The sequence below is a fragment of the Triturus cristatus genome, chromosome 5_1 (genome assembly GCF_964204655.1).
Source record: "Triturus cristatus chromosome 5_1, aTriCri1.1, whole genome shotgun sequence".
In the NCBI taxonomy this organism is placed as follows: Eukaryota; Metazoa; Chordata; class Amphibia; order Caudata; family Salamandridae; genus Triturus; species Triturus cristatus.
In genome coordinates this window covers 414,236,478-414,256,216 of record NC_140587.1, presented here as the reverse complement: position 1 = coordinate 414,256,216, position 19,739 = coordinate 414,236,478, and the positions used below count along the sequence as shown (strand labels likewise).

The 19,739-nt window shown below is 48.0% G+C and overlaps 1 protein-coding gene across 2 annotated transcripts in view; it reads right to left on the bottom strand.

Moving 5' to 3' along the window:
* PABPC1 (poly(A) binding protein cytoplasmic 1) overlaps positions 1-19,739 on the bottom strand; it is a 541,973-nt gene that overhangs the window by 166,603 nt on the left and 355,631 nt on the right. For both annotated transcript variants that reach the window (XM_085605165.1, XM_085605166.1), the window contains exons 9-10: positions 7,583-7,855; positions 4,294-4,384 (exon numbers count right to left, since the gene is read on the bottom strand). In XM_085605165.1, the coding sequence (XP_085461291.1) occupies positions 4,294-4,384; positions 7,583-7,855 (364 nt within the window). The remainder of the gene's footprint in view (positions 1-4,293; positions 4,385-7,582; positions 7,856-19,739) is intronic.

Genomic DNA, 19,739 nt, shown 5'->3' with positions numbered 1-19,739 from the left:
GTTCAATGTTGCTCTCAGAAAAACGTTCTTGGGATTTGGTCATTTCTCCTGGTTCAGTGAGAACCCTAGTTTGTGTAGCATTTGCCTCAGTGGTATGCTGTCCTGGTACTGTGCCAGTGAGCTCAACTTTTCCAGCTAGCTAGCTTGTCTAGATAGGGGTATTCCCTGCCGTTTCGACTCACAGCTGATACTACTGCAAGGCACTTTTATAAACACATTTGGGGCTGATTTTATCCCATATGGAAGGACTTTGCATTGATAATGCAAGCTGTTCATGGATAAACCTGTGGTACTCTAGGGCCTGCTGTTCATCAGGATATTAAAGTAAGAATCCTTGAGCTTCTGTTTCCTGAGAAATTCTGCTACAGGGGCTAGGACCTTTGTGAAAATCCGGAGGGCGGATCAGAGTCTGAAAGGCAGGACCTTGAATTGAAAGTGGCTCTTGGGTACTGTAAAGCGTAAAAACTTCCTGTGAGCAGTGTGGATGGGGACATGAAAGTATGCGTACTCGAGGTCCAGAGTGGCCATGTAATCTCCCTGATTGAGGAGCTGCAAAATGTCCTATAAGGAGACCATCAGAAACGAGAGCTTGATGAGAGGTGTTTAGCTCCCTCAGGTCTAAAATAGGGCGCCAATTTTCTACAGTCTTTTGAACAAGGAAGAACTGGGAATAGAATCCTTCTCCCCGTTGGGATTGAGGGACCGGTTTTATCGCTCCTTTGAGTAGTTTGTGTGCCTCCAGACGTAGAAGATGTAGATGTTTGGATTCGGTGGCACATGGGGGTTGTTCCCTGGTCATCATCAGATGAATAATCCTGGACAGTAACCACCGTTTGTTGCGGTTCAGGTAACTCCGGCAACAAAGTTTGAGGAGAAAGCTGAGGTGTAACCGAATGGGCAAGTGGAGTAGAAGGCACTTGCATTGTTTCCTGGGCAGAAGATTGTGTAGGAAATCTCCTTCTATAATCAGATAGCATGAACTGCAAGTCCGTAATGAGGGAAGATGGCATACAGCTGATCTCCCGAGACCTTAATTGTGGCTCATATTGTTGCTGCTCCATGTAGTACTCGTCTGAGTCTTGATATTTGACATGCAGCTGTGAAGTGCTAACGGCAGCACCGTAAGGACCGCCATCGTCCTCAGAAAACTCCTCTTCTAAAAGGAGAGCTGGAGGCAGAGGTGTCACTTTTCGGGGAGAAGCCATCCCTGGTGTAATGCGACGTTTCCGTATTGAAATTGCCACATTTTGTATCGTCGACGATGTTTGAGTAGTCGACGGGGAGAGGACCACCATCGACGGGACCGTCGTTGAGACCGTCGTCATGATCAAGCTGGAAGCAGTCGTCGTCGCTGTAGACACCATCACCGGCGTCATCCTCGTCGACGTGGACGTCATGAGAGTAGACGGCGACAACAGGGTGAATTGGATATCTGTGCAAGGCGTCGAAGCTTTTGAAATGGTCGCCGACGGAATCGATGTCGTCGAGCAAATTTTTCTCTCAGCTTTACCATCAGGTGGGACAGAAGCTGTTTTTTAAAAAAGTTTTAGCCTCCTCAGAAGGAGAAGTAGAAGGCACATAGCTCGTCTTCTTTTCTGGTGCCACTTCTGGGACAAGTCCTTCCCTCTCCTTTACACCTCGGTGAGGATATTTGATGGGACTACGCCTGTCAGACTTAGAGGTCTTTTGTAAGGCTTTTGAAGGGGGGTCTGAAGAAGTAGTAGGTGAAGCCCTACCCCTTTTTTGAGACCTCCTCGAAGTAGCAGATGAAGCATCAGTGTCACTGGAGACAGGATCTTTCTGTGATTTCAGTTTCGGAAGCCAAGTGAGCAGACGCCCCTCACGGTCCCGCAAGGTCTTGGTGGAGAAGGTAGGACAGATTTTGCTTTGTGGTCAGGATACAAACAATAAATACAGTCTTTATGTTTGTCCTCCACATAAAGTCTCTTCTTGGAGAAGGTGGCACAAGCTTTGAAAAGAGCCTTCTTCACCTTGTCTGACAAGTGAAGAGTTGAAGTGAAAGATCAGGTTGAAATTTAAGGAATACATTGAAGAAAACGGAGCAGAGCTCAGAGGAGACTCCCTTGAACAGTGTGCGGTAGAACATCTGAGGCTCTCTCAGGAAGGTTCTATGGGCTGAGGCTGTTCTGATTGGCTGTTCATTTTATGTGGTCTCTTTTACAAAAAGAGGTGGATATGCTACAAAACGAGCTATTTCTATGGAGTTTTTTTATTTACCGGGGACTCCCATCCCGACGGGGAATGATACAAGCAATGGGAATCTATGAAAGTTCCAATACTGGAGTAAACGCTTAATACCAGAATCTGAAGAAAAAACTCTTCAGAGGAAGATCTCTGGCAGTACCCTTGCTGTTAGCTTGACCTTGGTAGAAAATAAAGCAGCTCAGCCTCTGTGGGGATATGGGGGTCTAAGTTCCACCCTCCTGATCGGCCAGAGTACCGGTCACAGAATGAGGTCCTGTATAACCTATGGCTGTTTTGAATATTATTTCATTGTACGAACACTGCTATGTTAAGGACTACAGAGGCCTGATAATGGAGAAGCGAGTGAGAATGTATGTGTGTTATTCCTGCAAGTCTGCCATTGGCTCTTAATAGCATCAACAGTCACTAGCTACTGAAATTCACTGTGTTGTGTGTGCAACAAAAGAAAGGCCTTGATTTCCCCCCAAAAAGTATTATCCCGAGCTGGAAGTGCACAAATGTGTATCAAGTGGCTAGAAAAGTCTACCCTGAAAGAGCACGGATGGGAAGCTGTATGTTTCTCCAACCTAATGAATGCATAATAACAGAAGTGAAATGTGCTGAGCTGCTCCTTTGGTGTAAGATGTGGATGGAGGTAACCGTTCTGAGTTATAGTATTTAATTAAGTAGAAGATTATGAGCTAATTCTGAATTTTAATTAAGGAGGTCTCTGTGGGCAGAGGCGGTGGAAATTCGAATGGATTGTCTGGATTACTACTAAAATTAGATTAAAAGGGGCTTTTCAGAGAGGTCACAACAGGTCACACCCCTCCTCCCAAACAAAAACAGTAACTGATGCAAATGCTTCCATGCAGACCATTTCTTTTTGTCCTTCGCCAGCATGTGCTCTAATTTGACTCAGCATAATGTCCCTATTTGAGGTGTCCTTTATGACACTTTAGAGCAGAACTCAGTTTTTAGTGAAGTGAGAACTGGAAGGCACACCTCACTGACCAGATGAGGGTCAGAACCTGCTTTCTCTCTGCCACAAGGACACTTGACAAATAAGCAGGGCAACTTAAAATAGAATGAATGCACTCAAACGCTAAATAAAGTGTTAGTATACTTCACTGCATCAGAAGACAAAGTGATTAAAACATTCAGACAGAAAAACGGACAAAAAATGGACTGAACAAAGGTGTTCTAATGTAACACTCAAAATCTGGAAAGAAAATGCCTAAGGATTGGATGCCTACGGACTGGGTGTTTATTTTCCTTAGCTCTCCTAAGGTTAGGCCTATCAGTCCTTGTACCTTAATCGGTCTTAAGGTGGGCAGCAATTTTAGGATTACATGGCGGGGGTAGTTTAGAGGGTTGAGATTGGAATGGCCTTAAGAAGATGCTACACAGTATGAATTATGCTTTTTTGTAATCTAATTTGTAATTTAAGTATGGGGCTGATTTGTTCCAGGTTCTTTGAAAACTGGAGGGAATTCTGTTTATCAATACTTAAAATTAAGATCCTACAATGCAGAAGCCTCAACATCAAAGGGACCAGAGCAAGTAGAAGCGTATTCCAATTCTGTAAATAAGGATACTCCTAGTCAGTGTTTTGCCAAGGTAAATGCCACTTGCACACACACACACAAATTAATCTGCTGGGTTCCTTGTCCACTTCCATAATTATCATGAAAATAAGCGATCAATCGTTCCCTGCTTAACAACTTAAATAGAAATAAGGGTTGGATATTACAGCAGTGCATCTTTGCACCTATGGTTGCAGATGGTGAGAGCCAGCATTAATGAGGAGGGGGGGATGAAGTTTGCATGTGATGATCAGAAAATTGGATTGGAAAAACTGAAAGTTGAAAGACAGGAAGCGTGTGGTAGTGGAATGAGGTGAAATAGAGGCAAGGCAACATTGGTAACTGGCAACCCCAGCACTTGTTTTACAGAAAAACTGAGCCCTACCTCACTTCAACACGTACAGCAACAATCAATACATATGCATGATTTAAATAATATTTATCAGTAAGGTCATTTGGCTTACAGCACCATTCATGTGCAAGAATTAAATAAATTACTCACGATGAGGTCTAGCCCCCTGTGCAGTCCAGCGAGGACTGGGTCTTAGTTGGGTAAGCTGGCCAGCAGGGTAATAAGCTGCACGGTTCTGAGTCTGCTTGACAAAATCAAAGATATTTTAGAATAGTTTGGTAACACATTACCAATGAATGCTTTTTAAAGCGCGATACAGAAAATAGAGAAAAAGCTATATTGATCTTGTTCACAACGCCTAAATATTACGGCCACATTAAATTCTCAAAGTATTTCCACTCTACTAATATACTAAATAGAACCTTGTCATGGTCCGTCCACTCACAGGTTCACAATAATGTTTGGAACAAAATGGTTAAAAACCTAAACGTGTTAGTACAATATTTAGAAAGGGGACTTTAGAAAAGTAAGAGTAGGGTGCTGACAGATCAGTCCTTTAACAAGAGTTTCTAGATGCACAATTTTTTACATTAAGGGGGAACATTTATACATAATTGAACAAGATATGCTTCTAGTAAAGAAAGTCTGCTTAAAATACAGCTAATAATTGAGGTTGAGATCTTAAAAAGTTATATTTTGTTTCAAAATATCATGCTTGAATCTTGTAAAAAAAAAAAAAAACCACGATACAGTATATAAAGTTACTAGATGTATCAAAACAGAATGTTAAATAACTGCATATCACCAAACATATTGGTGCCTGCTACAAAGTGTAGAATAACTGGTGTTCACTCTTGCCATCTAGTGTTAGATTCGGAATAATGCACCTTTAAATAAAAAAAAAAAAAGACATGCTTTCCTTAGAAGGTTACTCTTGATACATTCCTGAAACCCACAATGCGTCAGGACATAGACTTCACCTCAGACTGTAGTCGCCCGCTGTGATGAATGTCCTTCAGCAAGTCTGTGCACTAGAAAGAGAATACTGCTAAACCAAAGGCTGATCGGACATATTTAAAAGAGCAACAGGCAAATCTCTACTGGTTAGCATCTGGGGTTCATGGGACTCTGTATTGAAACATGCCAAAAAATTATTTTTATATGTAATGTTCTCTGTATGTAGCATATGCTGCCATATATCATACGGTGCGTGCACTGAAAAGCAGAGCTCAAAACAAAAAATTTGACCTGTCGGTAGAGCAAGGTGACTCTTGGAACAAAGTTTTGAGCTTTGTTTGGCCCACTTGTGCTTCTTCACATCTGTGACTTTCCACACAAGACTGTAGTAAATGTGTAAACTGAAGACAAAGCAGCATCTCTGCAGAAGATGTCTGATGAAGAGGCTACCCAGTAAAGTTACTGTGGCTATTTTTCTTACAAGAGTTTGGGGCAAGTGTAAAAGGTAGCAGACAATGTCAACGCCGTACAGGAAGTTACAAAACGTTTCTATCTAGCTGCATAACACGAACTAGTAGGCTTTCTAGTTTCCTTTAGAATTTGCATACATCCCTGTGACACTTGCAATTATCAACATTTCTATGACCATAGGTGCCAAATAATTAAATTAAGGGATTTGGAATTGGGGATGAAGCAGTTGGTTGAGATGCTGACTGAGGAATTGTGGACATGGCTGTCCTTGGTATAGATGCACAGATGTTTAGAAGAGAAGTGTGGTATGGATTATTACCGTGTTGGAACACTTAGAAGGAGCATCTTTTGTAGCATCCTGAGCAATATATATGAGATAATTGACTGCAGAGGCATATAGCATGCAAATATACCAGATCAATTTATCCATAACTTATCCTCAAGAGTTAAGGGACCTGGATACTTGATGGCAAGGCTTCTACATTTTAAGCTTGCTTGGATGGCAAACAAATTATCGGGGTCCCACAACAGTAAAAGTCCTGCTTGGGAACTTGGGCGTTAATATGCCGTTTGAGAGTCTCCGAGTCTCTACTTGTATCAGCAAAGTTATGGACTACTGAGAAGTGAACTGCCAGCAAGTGCTTACGATAAGCGATAATTGCAAATTGCATAAATAGTCCTGGACAGAACTGTAGAGTATGTGCTTGGGTATTTTTTAATACAGTACATGGAAGTCATATTGTGTGTCAGACAACTTGTTTTGCAGTCATTTAAAATGGGAAGAAATACAACGGAACAGCCAGCACATTGTCGTGAAGTCAGCCATGTATGCCCCAAACCCTGAAAGAGACGCGTCTGTGGTGATGGTCATCTCATGTCATCCTTTAAATCTGCACGCGTGTGGAGAAAGGGACGGTGATGGTGAAGTTGGGTGCTCTGAAGAACATAGGCATGCAGGGCTTTTTGAAGAAACAGGCAATAGGCCAAGGTCTTGTTGAACCTATGACAGCTGAAAGTGCTTACCAAATCCGGATTCAAATCCCTTAAGACCTCAAAGACTGCACCAGGTGTCAACATGGTAAAATCTGTGTTCATGAGGGCATAGTGCACCCAAGTATATCCTTCCATGCCGAACATTATTTTTCAAAAAAAGGCCTTGAGCACCAAACTAGCACCTTCATCATGGACACACTACAAGCAGAGGTTACAGACTCTATGCCGGTCCTAACAGGGCATAACTTAAAAGGATTATTTTCCATTACCTCCCCCTGACGTGAGCCAGTCTATGACCTGGCCCTAGGTTCTTCACAAGGAATTACTAGCGTACAGTCCTCTTGGATATGTTATATTTTGGAAGTCTTCAGTTCACTTGGTCTCCAAATTATAAATGATCCATAATGCGAAGCATTCATGGGTATGCAAAAAACAATCTAAGTTGGAAACTATATCCTCCAGCATTAAGGATTTCAGTGGATGTATCACGGAGTCACAACACTGAAAGCACTTCTTGTGCTATTCCGAATTCCACACTAGATGGCAGGCGTGGGCAGATATACACAGTAGATGCTGAAAACTTAAGCTCACTGAAAGAAAAATCTGCAAATTCAATCAGCAGACTACAAATGACATGTCAAAGTATCAATGCTTTCTATTTGTTTAGGGTGTTTTGGAAAAACCAACCTCTGTCCAATTCCCCCTTTCACTCTCAAATGCATACAATACCTCTTGGGATTTCAAACCTTATCAAAGTGGGGATGTCAGTGCACAAATAGATGGATGGTCCAAATCCAATTTTAAAGCAACAAAAAGAAAATGTAACCACTTTTGCCCCCATCAGTCTTACATCAAATTTCATAAATAGGCATCAATTACTCAAGTTTTTTTTAACATTACATTGCAATGGCAATACAACATCACTTTTCTACATTTTGGAACACAAAAACACCAATCCAACACCTTTAATATTTGCAGGGGGTCTACAAAAGGGCTGCCAAGAGTAAACATCTTTTACCTGTGGGATTGCTGCCATAAAGTAACCAGAGGGTGGTGCAGGCTGGTATGGTGTGATCACAGGATTAGGCACGGCCCTTACACTGGCCATTCGTTGCATGTATTGGTTAGTGAGATGGGCCTGCCGCTCTTCTTTGCGCTGGGCTAACGCCACATACAATGGCTTGGTGGCGACAATCCTCCCATTCATTTCTGTAACCGCTTTAGTGGCTTCTTCAGGAGATGAGAAGCATACAAACCCAAACCCTTTACTGCGTCCACCTTCCATCATTACCTACACAAAATAAAGTTTTACAGTTGGAAAGCCTGGCACAGAAAAATGTCAATCATTGGCATAAAGACTGAACAACAAATTAAAAGAAATCAGTTACTTGCAAGTAAATATTGCTTTTTCACGTTCTTCTAGATTCACAAGCTTTGCACAACTCCACTGTTTTCTGGTTGGATCCAAAACCTTTTTCTGAGTGAATGTCGACATAGGCAGAGCCTGTATAGACACTGAGCTCCCGTGTGGTTCTGTGTCCCCAATTACAATTTTTGTTAATTACTTCTTTCCTTCAATGGAGGTGGGAGGTTCACATGTGAATCTCTAAGAACTTCAAGGGGCACAAGAAAATTAGTTACTTAACTAAATACGGTTCTCCAGTATTGGTATCTTTCATAGATTCACATGCTTGAATCATCCCGGTCGTCATAGTGGGAGTCCCACGGTATACATATAAAAGCAGTAGATAAAATTACCATAGGCTACCATACAATGGAAAGTCGGTGCAATAGACTACCTTATTTCCCATTTTTTTTTGCCCGTGGAGGTGGGGGAAGAGCTCCCCCAACCTCCCCAGGCCTATGTTTAGATTTTGTTGCAATGATGATCGCGCACATGGCGCGCGATAGGCATTTAAACAAAAACGAAACAAACTTTGTTTCAGTTTCAGTGGTCGTGGGGCTATCTCAGCCCCCCAAGTAGCGAAACACTTGGGAGAGGTATCGTTGGAAAGGGGAGAATCTCCCCTTTCCAATGGTCCCCTTCCCCAGTGGATCCCTCCATGGGGATCACCCCAAGAGGGCGATCCCCAAGCAGGGATCCACCCACTAGCATCAGGGAGGGGGGAGCGGCCCCTTTGGCAAGGGCCTTTGCTCACCACCTGTTTTTTTAGCCACATTCAGTCTTTCACAATTAGAGTCTTTCTGCTCCCCCCTGGGGGGCAGATGGGCGCGGTAGCCTTCAATCTGCCACTAGAAACCAGGGATTTTTCTTTTTTTTGACGTTGGGGTGGGGGCTGCCCAAAAAAGGGCATGTCAATCCCCCCCCCACAGGAAAATCTCAGTCTTTTTTTGCGCAATTTTTTTTTAGGGTGGGGCTGCCCGAAATGGGCACGCCAATGACCCCACCCCCCGCCACCATTACAGTCGTTCTGCCCCCCCCCCCTCCCCCGGGGGGGGGGCAGAACGCCCACTTGACGTCAGGGATTTTTTGGCACAATTTTTTTTAGGGTGGGGCTGCCCGAAACGGGCATGCCAATGCCCCCACCCCTCCTCCACAAAAATGACAGCCTTTCTGCCCTCCCTGGGGGGCAGAAGCCCCTAATATGCCCCCCCCCACCCAGGGGGGAGGGGGCGCCAAAAAGCCCACTAGACGCCAGGGATTTTTGGGGGAACATTTTTATTAGGGTGAGGGCATTCGCAAGCCCGTTTTTGGCAACCCTAGCCCTAATTAAAATTTGCTCACTAGTTGCCAGGGATTTTTTTGGGGCAAATTTGAATTAGGGTGGGGGCTGCCCAAAACAGGCATGCCCATGCTCCCATCCCCTCCAAAAATTACAGCCTTCCTGCCCCCGGGAGGGAAAGGAGCCCTCAAAAAGCCCACTAGACGCCAACGATTATGCTGGCAAATTGCCTAGCTGTAATTTTTGAACCCTAGCTCTGCCGGCACCTAGGGAACCTACCAAACCCACACCTTTCTGAAAACTAGACACCCAGGGGATTCCAGGGAGGTATGACTTGCGTGGATCTCCTAATGTTTCCTTACCCAGAATCCCCTGCAAACCTCAATTTTAGCTGGAAAAATCATATTTTTCACACGTTTGTGTGGGAAAGTTGTGGCATCACCGGGCGGACACACATTTCCTACCACCCAGCGTTCCCCCTGGTCTCCCGATAAAAATGGTGCACTCGTGTGGGAGGCCCAAGTGCCCGCGACAGGCAATTTTTTTTTAGGTTTGCAAGGGATTCTGGGTAACAGAACCTGGTGGGAGGCAGTCAAGTCACCCCATCCTGGCTTCCCATGGTTGTCTAGTTTTCAGAAATGTATAGGTTTGCTAGGTTTCCGTAGGTGCCGGCAGAGCTAGGGTTAAAAAACTCCAGCTAGGCACTTTGCAAAAAAGGGTAATTTTTCATTGTGAAAATGTGGTGTGCTCAAGTTGGGTTTTGAGATATTTCCTGTCGTGGGCACTATGCCTACCCACACAAGTGCGGTACCATTTTTAATCGGGAGACTTGGGGTAATTCAGATTTGTAAAGCAACTGTTATTACCTATTGACTTTCGATGCATTTCTGCCATCCAAATTTAAGACATTGTGTAAGAAAAGAAGTCATTTTGAAAAATGACTGATAATTCTCAAGCTAGTAGGAGTATTACCAATTTCGAAAATGTGCAAATATCTACTGTTTCTAAACTCTATAATTGTTCCCATTTCAGAAATACATAGGTGTCTTTCGTACCGATTTTTCCATGTATACATTTTCCCACAATAATTGCTATATACCCGGTACCTAATAAAAAGCCATTGCAAATTGCTGCTCAGTTTTTGATACTGGGTTCGTCGGGTTCTTGGTGAACCTACAAGTCCCATATATCCCCACCACCAGAAAGGTCCAGCGGATGTAACGGTAATATTGCTTTCAAAGAGCTGTCATAATTAGAAGAAGTTACAGGTGAAAACGTTGACACAAAAGGCTGTTTTTTTCAACTAATTTTCAATTTTTCCTATATTTAACTGTTAGTTTTTATAAAGAAACCTTGATGGATCTACACAAATGACCCCTTGCTGAATTCAGAATTTTGTCTACTTTTCTAAAATGTATAGCTTTCCAGGATCCATTATTGCTTTCAAACCCATTTCTACCATTAACTGGAAGGAGGTTGAAAGCACAAAAAATAGCAGAAATAGGCTATGTCTCAGAAAAATGCCAAAACTGTGTACAAAATGCTGGTTTTCTGACAAAAGTCTCATTCCCTAAAAGCTGGGAAAATTGTGATTTCAGCCCGACAAACCCTTTGATACAATTTGCAGGGAAAAACCCAGACGCTTTCACTTGCAGCCCTTTTTCCCCCCAAAAGAACAAGTTACTTACCTTCGGTAACGATGTATCTGTAAGAAACATTAGTTTTCTCACCTTAGAATATCCCCAGGCGTCAGACTGGATCCGGAAGATTTTGTCAGCAATACCCCTTGCGCGTCGCTAGGCGTCGTCTGCGGCTCCGCGTCCGTCGTCGGCGTCGTGCGCCGGAATGACGTCGGAGTACTTAGACGCCACCCTCGCGCGCTGACGTCAGTTCTTGTACATAGCTTTCCGCGCCAGGAACGCAGAGCCATGCAAAGACCGACACTGGTGCCAAAAAATAAAATCTAGGGGCCTGAAAAGGACAACCTTAACCCTAGATGTCAGTTCGCAGAACGGGGAGGATGGGTGGGTGGGTCGGTGAGGAATCTAACTAACTAATGTTTCTTACAGAAAAATCGTTACCGAAGGTAAGTAACTTGTTCATCTGAAAGAAACACGTTAGTTAGATTCCTCACCTTAGAATAGATACCCAAGCAATACCATCCCCGGTGGTGGGTCTGCGAACCAAGATCACACCAGAAAGTCCTGGAGGACAGAACGGCCAAAGAACCCATCCCTCCGGACTTGGCTGTCAAGGCAATAATGCCTGGCAAACGTGTGTAGCGAAGCCCACGTTGCCGCCTGACAGATGTCCTGCAAAGGGACACCCCGTCCCAAAGCAGTAGTAGCCACTGTGGCCCGAGTAGAATGGGCGCGCAGCCCAACAGGAGGGTCCTTTTTTGCCAAGGAGTAACAAATTTTGATGCACAAAACGACCCACCGAGAGATGGTACGTTTGTGCACAGCTTTCCCCTTCTTAGCACCCACGTATCCAACGAAAAGTTGGTCGTCCACCCGGAACTGCTTTGTGCGGTCCAAATAAAAGTAGAGCGCACGTTTTGGGTCCAGACGGTGGAGCCTCTCTTCCTCTTTGGAAGGATGCGGAGGCGGAAAGAAGGTGGGCAAGGTGACAGACTGCCCAAGATGAAATGGAGTCACCACTTTCGGAAGAAAGGAGGGACGAGGCCGAAGGACAACCTTATCCGGATGAACAGAGAGAAAAGGAGGCTTTGAAGATAAAGCCTGGAGCTCACTCACCCGTCTAGCCGAGGTGATGGCTACCAGAAAAGCAGTCTTAAGCGTCAGCAGACAAAGAGGACAATTATGAAGAGGCTCAAAGGGAGCACACATTAGAAATGTGAGAACAAGATTTAAGTCCCACTGAGGCATTACAAAAGGGACAGGAGGGAACGTGTGAGTAATGCCTTTTAGAAAGCGTGTAACTACAGGGGACTTGAAAAGAGAAGGCTGATCAGGAAGCCGCAAGAAGGCAGAGATGGCAGCAAGATAACCTTTCAGGGTGCCCAGGGCAGAGCCCTGCCGGGCCAAAGAAAGAAGAAACAGTAAAACCTCAGAAAGAGGGGCGGAAAGGGGATCCACAGCCTTTGCTGTGCACCATGCTACAAATTTGTTCCACCGGCAGGCGTATACCGTCTTTGTGGAGGGACGCCTGGCTGCCAGAATGATATCACAGACTTCAGGAGGCAAGTCAAATGGCATCAACTGCCGCCGCTCAATCTCCACGCATGGAAGTGGAGGCTGGACAGGTTCAGGTGGAGGACCGTCCCCTGCTGCTGCGACAGAAGATCCTCTCGAAGGGGCAGACGCATCGGAGGATCGGTCAACATACTGAGTAGCTCGGGATACCAGTACCTTCGTGCCCAATCCGGAGCCACCAAGATGACTTGGGCCCGGTCGTGCCTGATCTTCTTCAGCACTCTGGGCAGAAGTGGTATAGGCGGAAAGGCGTACAACAGACCGCAACTCCACTCGTGACGAAAAGCGTCGCCGAGCGAGTGCCGCCTTGGAAATTCCAACGCGCAGAACTGCTGACATTGCGCGTTCTCTTCGGTGGCGAATAGATCTAACCAAGGCTCTCCCCACTGCTGAAAGAGACCTTGCGCCACTTCGGAGTTCAGACGCCATTCGTGATCCATCATGCACCGGCGGCTGAGTTCGTCTGCTCTGGCATTCAGAGAGCCCGCCAGATGTTTAACCACTAGGGTGACGCCCTGGTGTTCCAGCCACGTCCAGAGGCGCAGAGCCTCCTGACAAAGGGTCCATGACCCCACACCGCCCTGTTTGTTGCAATACCACATGGCGGTGGTGTTGTCCGTGAACACCTGCACGACACTTCCCCTGACGGAGGGAAGGAAGGCTTTCAGTGCAAGTCGGATCGCTCTCAGCTCCAACAAGTTGATGTGGAGACGAGACTCCGCCGGAGACCAGAGGCCTCTGATCTCCGCCTCTCCCATATGGCCACCCCATCCCAGGAGGGTTGCATCCGTCACTACGACATGCTCCTGTTGGGGAAGGGAGAGGCTCTTGCTCGTGACCCAATCGCGGTCCGTGAGCCACCACTGCAACTGCTGTGCAGTGCCCTCCGAGATGAAGACCTGGTCGGACAGGTTGCCGTGATGCTGGGCCCACTGAAACTTCAGGTCCCACAGCAGAGCCCGCATGCGCCGCCTGGCGTGATGCACTAGTAGGATGCAGGAGGCCATCAGCCCCAGAAGCCGCAACACTAGCCTGACCGAAACCCAGGATAGAGGCCGAAAGATGGGAATCAGGGCCTGTCTATCCCGGACCCACTGTTCCGGTGGATGGACCCGGAACTGCGCCGAATCGAGAACCGCTCCGATGAAGAGGAGCTTCTGAGAGGGACTCAAGTGTGACTTCGGCACGTTGATGGAAAATCCCAGCAAATGCAGGAGATCCGCCGTAGTCTGGAGGTGGGAGACGACTGTCTGGGGCGAGCCCGCCTTCAACAACCAGTCGTCGAGATAGGGGAAGACTGGAACCCCTGATCTGCGCAGATGAGCTGCGACCACCGCCATCACTTTCGTGAACACCCGAGGGGCACTGGTGAGGCCGAAGGGGAGCACGGTAAACTGAAAGTGCTCTTGGCCCACCGTGAACCGCAGGTAACGCCGGTGGGCCGGCAGGACGGGGATGTGGAAATATGCGTCCTGCAAGTCCAACGCTACCATCCAGTCTCCAGGGACGAGGGCAGCTAGAACCTGAGCCAAAGTTAACATCTTGAACCTTTCCTTCCGGAGGAAGGCATTGACGTTCCGGAGGTCCAAGATAGGGCGTAGGCCTCGTTTGCCCTTCTTGGGAACCAGAAAGTAGCGGGAATAACAACCACGACCTACTTCTGGGCTCGGAACGCGCTCGACGGCCCCCTTGGCCAAGAGGGCCGAAACTTCCTCGTGGAGAAGATTCAAATGATCCCCCGAGATACGGTGGTGCTGCGGTGGCATGGCTGGAGGGGGTCGTCTCGAAGGGGAGGGAGTAGCCCCTTAGGACGATGTGCAGCACCCACCTGTCCGATGTGATGGACCGCCAGTGGAGCAGGTGATGGCGAACTCTGCCGCCCACTGGCGTGGAATGGGCCTGAAAGCTCGGACTAGGAAGGCTTTGAGGCGGATGCTGCCGGGGTGGATGTGGGCTGACCTCATCGTCCTCCAGAACCGCCTCGGCGGAAACCACGTCCGCGACCGCGCACAGGTTGGTTCTGCGGCTGGTGGCTAGGCGCACGTGAGGAGGCACCCCTTCCTTGGCCATGAAAGGGGCGAAAGGCGGAAGTTTGCGACCGCGGGGCCGAGAGGCCCAAGGACTTGGCCGTTGCCCGGGAGTCCTTAAAGCGATTCAGCGCACTGTCCACTTTCTCGCGAGTGCCATCAAAGGGCATGTCCATGAGAGTGCTCTGGACATCGCCCGAAAATGACGTGGACCGCAGCCAGGCGTGACGTCTAAGCGCCTCTGTGGTAGAAATGGCCCTACCCAGCGAGTCCGTAGTGTCAAGCCCACATCGGATAGCATGTCGCGCTGCATCCCTCCCATCGGCCAGAGCCTGGGTAAGTCGTGTCCGGACCTCCTCCGGACACAGGGGCAGCACGTCCTCCACCGCATCCCACAGAGAGTGGGAATAACGGTCCAAGAGACAGGCGGTGTTCAAAGACCGCAGGCCCAAACTAAGGGAGGAGAACAGCTTCTTGCCAAACTGTTCCAGTCTCTTGGAATCCCGGTCCGGCGGGGCGGTCGGGAAGGAGGATTGGAAGGTAGAGGCCTGGATAACCAGGCTCTCAGGGGTAGGGTGTTGGGACAGAAAACTGGGGTCGCCCGGAGCAGGGCGGTGGCGCCTGGCGACGTTCCTGTCCACAGGAGGAACTGTGGAGGGCTTGGACCAGGTGCCCTGCAGAACGTCAATGAGGGCCTCATTGAATTGCAGCAGAGGCTCAGTGGAGCTTGCTGCAGACTGAAGCACCTCAGTAAGGACGTTAGTCCTCACAGCCACGGCAGGCAGCTCGAGCCCAAGGGCTGCGTCCGCCTTGCGCAGCACCACAGAGAAAGCAGCGCCCTCCTCCGAAGCCAGTCGGAGGAGAGACGAATCCAGTGTCCGGAGAGGTATCCAGGCCACTGGCCTCCCCCAGTTCATCTGCCCAGTCCTGTGACATTTGAGCCTGAAGGGCCATAGGATCCTCGGATCCCTCCCAGTTGTCCCCATCATCCGATTCCTGGTATACAGGAGGAAGGAGCGGAGCCGGGCGATAGACAATGTGTCTCCAGCGGCGCCGAACGCGGCGTCCAGACGCCGTATCGGCGCCGGGCCCGGAGCGGGACTGAACTGGGGCTCGACGTCGAGCAGAGTCGGCGTCGGGGGTGGTACCGGTGTCGACGCCGGCAGAGGAGGCGTGACTAGGTCGACCGGCGTCGGCGGGGACTCGGGAACGGGTCCCTCGGGCGCTTGCGGCGTCGAGGCCGGCGCAGTCAACGGCGCCGTAGCCGCCGGCAGGCAAGGCAGCCCAGTCGGGTCCGCGGGGCCCGAAGGCGTGCCAGCGGGCGTCGACGGCGGAGCCAGGCTCCTCATGGCCGAGAGGAAGGCACTGACTTCCGCCGGCGTCGCGTCAGTCCCAGGGACCGGTGGGTATGGGGACTTGCGCGGCGCCTGCGGCTCCGCCGGAGCCGCGGGGGTGGAACCACTCTGACCCTCGGCCGAGTCGCGCGACCGGCGAGGGGAGTCCGAAGAGCGGTGTCGCCTCTTGGACTTCTTGGAATGCTTCGACTTACCTGAAGACTTAGATCCCGACGACCGATGGCGACGTCGGCTGCGGCTCCGCGACCGATCCTTGGACCTCCTCCTGGACCGGGATCGAGAGGCTCGCGGAGCCGAGTGGCGAATCTCGAGAAGCTTACGGGACCGCTCCAGTCTAGCCTTCGAGGTCAGGGCCTTGCAGTCCGAACACGACTCCGCGTCGTGGTCGAGGCCCAAGCAGTAAAGGCACCGGCGGTGATGGTCCGTAACCGACATCAAGCGGCTACAGTCAGCACAGGCTTTAAAACCAGGCATCCTACCGGCACCGAAGTCGAGACAAGATCAAAAAGGATCGAAAAAGTTAGTCAAAAAATGACTAAAGGGGTAGCTCTCCCGGATCTGCGCTGACTGGCGCGGAAAAAAGAAGAACTGACGTCAGCGCGAGAGGGCGGTGTCTAAGTACTCCGACGACGTCATTCCGGGGCCGGACGCGGAGCCGCAGACAACGCCTAGCGACGCGCAAGGGGTATTGCTGACGAAAAATCTTCCGGTTCCAGTCTGACGCCTGGGGATATTCTAAGGTGAGGAATATAACTAACGTGTTTCTTTCAGATATCCTAAATTTAGCTGTATTTTGGCCAATTTCTGGGACCCCTCCAGGGGAATCCACAAACACTGGGTACCTTTAGAATCCCACATGATGTTGGAAGAAAAGGACGCAAATTTGGCATGGATACCTTGTGGTCAAAAAGTTACAGGGGCCTAAGCGCGCACCACCCCAAATAGCCAAAAAAAGGCTTAGCACAGGGGGGGAAAAGGCCTAGCAGCGAAGAGGTTAATAGATTCACATGCTTGAATCAGATTAGTTAGCAGTTTTGTAAACATGTATGTTTTATAGTACTGTAATATAAACCTTTGTACCTTAGAGGATAGTGGGTTATAACATACATGCTAATATAAACCTTAACGAGATAGTACTTAACATATTTATATAGACATATAAAAGCATATACATGTCTATATACAACATAAAAAGAATGCCTCTAATATAGAGGCTTACTTTATTGAAATAGAGGACGCAGGACTGCCTGTCCCACTGCTGCCTCGCTATAACTTGCCATTTCCAGGCAATAGTGCCCACAGAAGGTATGAGCCTTCTTCCAGGTAGTGGCACGGCAAATCTTGTCCAGTGGGACACCAGCAAAAAGAGCAGCCAAAGAGGACACTGCTCTTGTGGAATGCACCTTGGTCTTGGTTGTAAGCAGTTTACCTGCCTTTGAGTGGCACAATTGGATAGTGGCAGCAATCCATCGTGCAACAGTTCTTTTTAGGTCTCGCCTGACCCAGCGCATGCGCTGGTCTGGCGAGACTTATTGAGAGGGCTCCAAAAAGTGCTACCAGGCCAGCCTAGAGCCACAGTGCATGTGCGCGGCCGCGCGCGCCGCGCTTTACCGCGATTACTTTCGGCCGCTTTGATGTTTGATCGTGATCGCGATCACTTTCACTTTCGCGGCCGCTTTGCATAGCCAATAGGTCTTGCTTTTGGGAACTTGTAAGTATTTAGTTATGCAACTGGGGCATGGCTAAACACTTATAAGGTCCCAATGGAGAGACCTATTGGCTATGCCAATGCTTGTTGTAACATGCTACTAGGAGTTGATCCGTTCTGCGCAGATGATTTGTCCTTTGCAAATAAAACTTAAGGCACCTTTTTACATCTAGAGAGTTAAGAGATTTCTCCATTGGAGAGGAAGGATGTGGAAAAAAGGTGCGCAGAATTTCAGGTTCATTAAGGTGAAACTGGGATGGAACCTTTGCAATAAATCTAGGATTTGTCCATAACATTTCGTAATCCTCTGAAACGCAAGTAAGACTCTTTAATGGCGAAAGCCTGAATTTCACTTACTAGTCTGGCTGAAGTGCGAGAAGCAAAGCCACCTTCCATGAGAAAAATTTTAACACTAATTTTGTGGATCGGCTCAAAAGGTGGTTTCATTAATTGCGGAAGGACCACATTAAGACACCATTCAGGTGGAGGAGTTCTGAAAAGGCCCTTCATGAACTGTTTGATGAGGCGGGCAGAACAGAGAGAAGAGGCGTCAGACTTCCGTCTATATCGAGAGATAGCATAAGCCAAACCTGATCTTGCCAGAGATAAGGCAGGATTTTCTCTGGGAAAGAGCGAAGAGGGTGAGTATCATTGCTATGGCACCAAGAGCAAAAACACTTCCATTTCAGTCTATATGTTTTCATAGTAGACTCCGTTCTTGACCTGGACAAAATATCCTTACAATCCTGAGGGATAACTAAGCCCTTGTATTCATTGTACTCAGGTTCCAGGCATTCAATTGAAAAGAAGCTGGGTGCGGATGCAGGATTGCTCTTTGTTCATTGTCATTAGGTTGGCTGACAGAGGAAGGCGATAAGGCTTATATTGCGACAGTAGGAGCAGCTCAGTGAACCAGTGCTGACGAGGGAAACGGGGAGCAATGAAAATGAGTTGGCACGGTTCCCGTTTCATTCTCAACACGCTGGAGATCAGGGGATATGGGGGAAAAGCATATGCAAAGATTCCTGACCATCTTATCGAAAACGCATTCCCCCATGACCCTGTCCGAGGTTCCCTGCTGGCAAAGAACCGGCATTTCTGGTTCCCTTGAGATGCAAACAGATCCAAGTTGGGTGTTCCCCATTTGTGGAAGATGCTGTTGAGGACCGATTGATTGGAGTTCCCACTCGTGATTAGTTTGACTCAACCTGCTCAAAGTGTGCCAGGTTGTTTTTTTTATACCTGGGAGATGCTCCACCTTGATGGTTATTTGATGCTGTAAAGTCCATTCCCATATATTTTGGGCTTCACAAGATAGGATCGTAGATCTCGTTCCCCCTTGCTTGTTCAGATAGTGCATGCAGGTGGTGTTGTCTATGCGTATGAGGATGCTCTTATCCTTGTAAGGAATTACTGGAGGGCTAGAGAAATTGCTCAAAGTTCCAGAAAATTGATAAGCATTTTGGGGAGAGAGAAACCGACTCCATTTGACACTTATTTGGAGGTCCTGCAAATGTGCTCCCCAACCTTCCAAAGATGCATCTGTTGTCAGAACAAACTCTGGAAGAGGTGAAAGGAATGACATTCCTAGAGAGATTGTGAGATTGCCACCAAAGGAGTGCATCCTTAATGACCGGAGTAATTCGAACTATGTCGTCGAATGATCCTGATATTTGAAGCCACTGGGCATCCAACTGACCCTGAATTGGTCTCATTCTTAGTTGAGCATGAGGTACCATGAGAATGGAGGAAGACATCATCCCGAGTAAGGATTTGAGGAAACGTACAGAAGCGCACTTTCTTCCATAAAGGTCATGAGCCAGAGATAAGATGGTGTTCAGCCTTTCTGATGACAAGTATACCTCGTCTTGTAGAGTGTCTAGTAGTGCACCCAGAAACGTTAGCCGATAAGAAGGGTCTAGAATAGATTTTCGAAGATTGACTGCCAGTCCCAGAGCTGCAGACAGAAAGGGATGTCTTCTGAAGCCTGACGAAGAGAGCAGGGACCTTTACCAGCCAATCGTCTAGGTATGGGAAAATCTGGAGGCGTTTCAGCCGTAGGAACGCTGCCACAGGAGCAAGCGCTTGGTGAAAACCCATGGAGCTGAGCCAAGTCCCAAGGGAAGGACCTTGAACTGATAATGTGCGCCTGCCAGAGAGAAACGTAGAATTTTTCGATGTTTGGG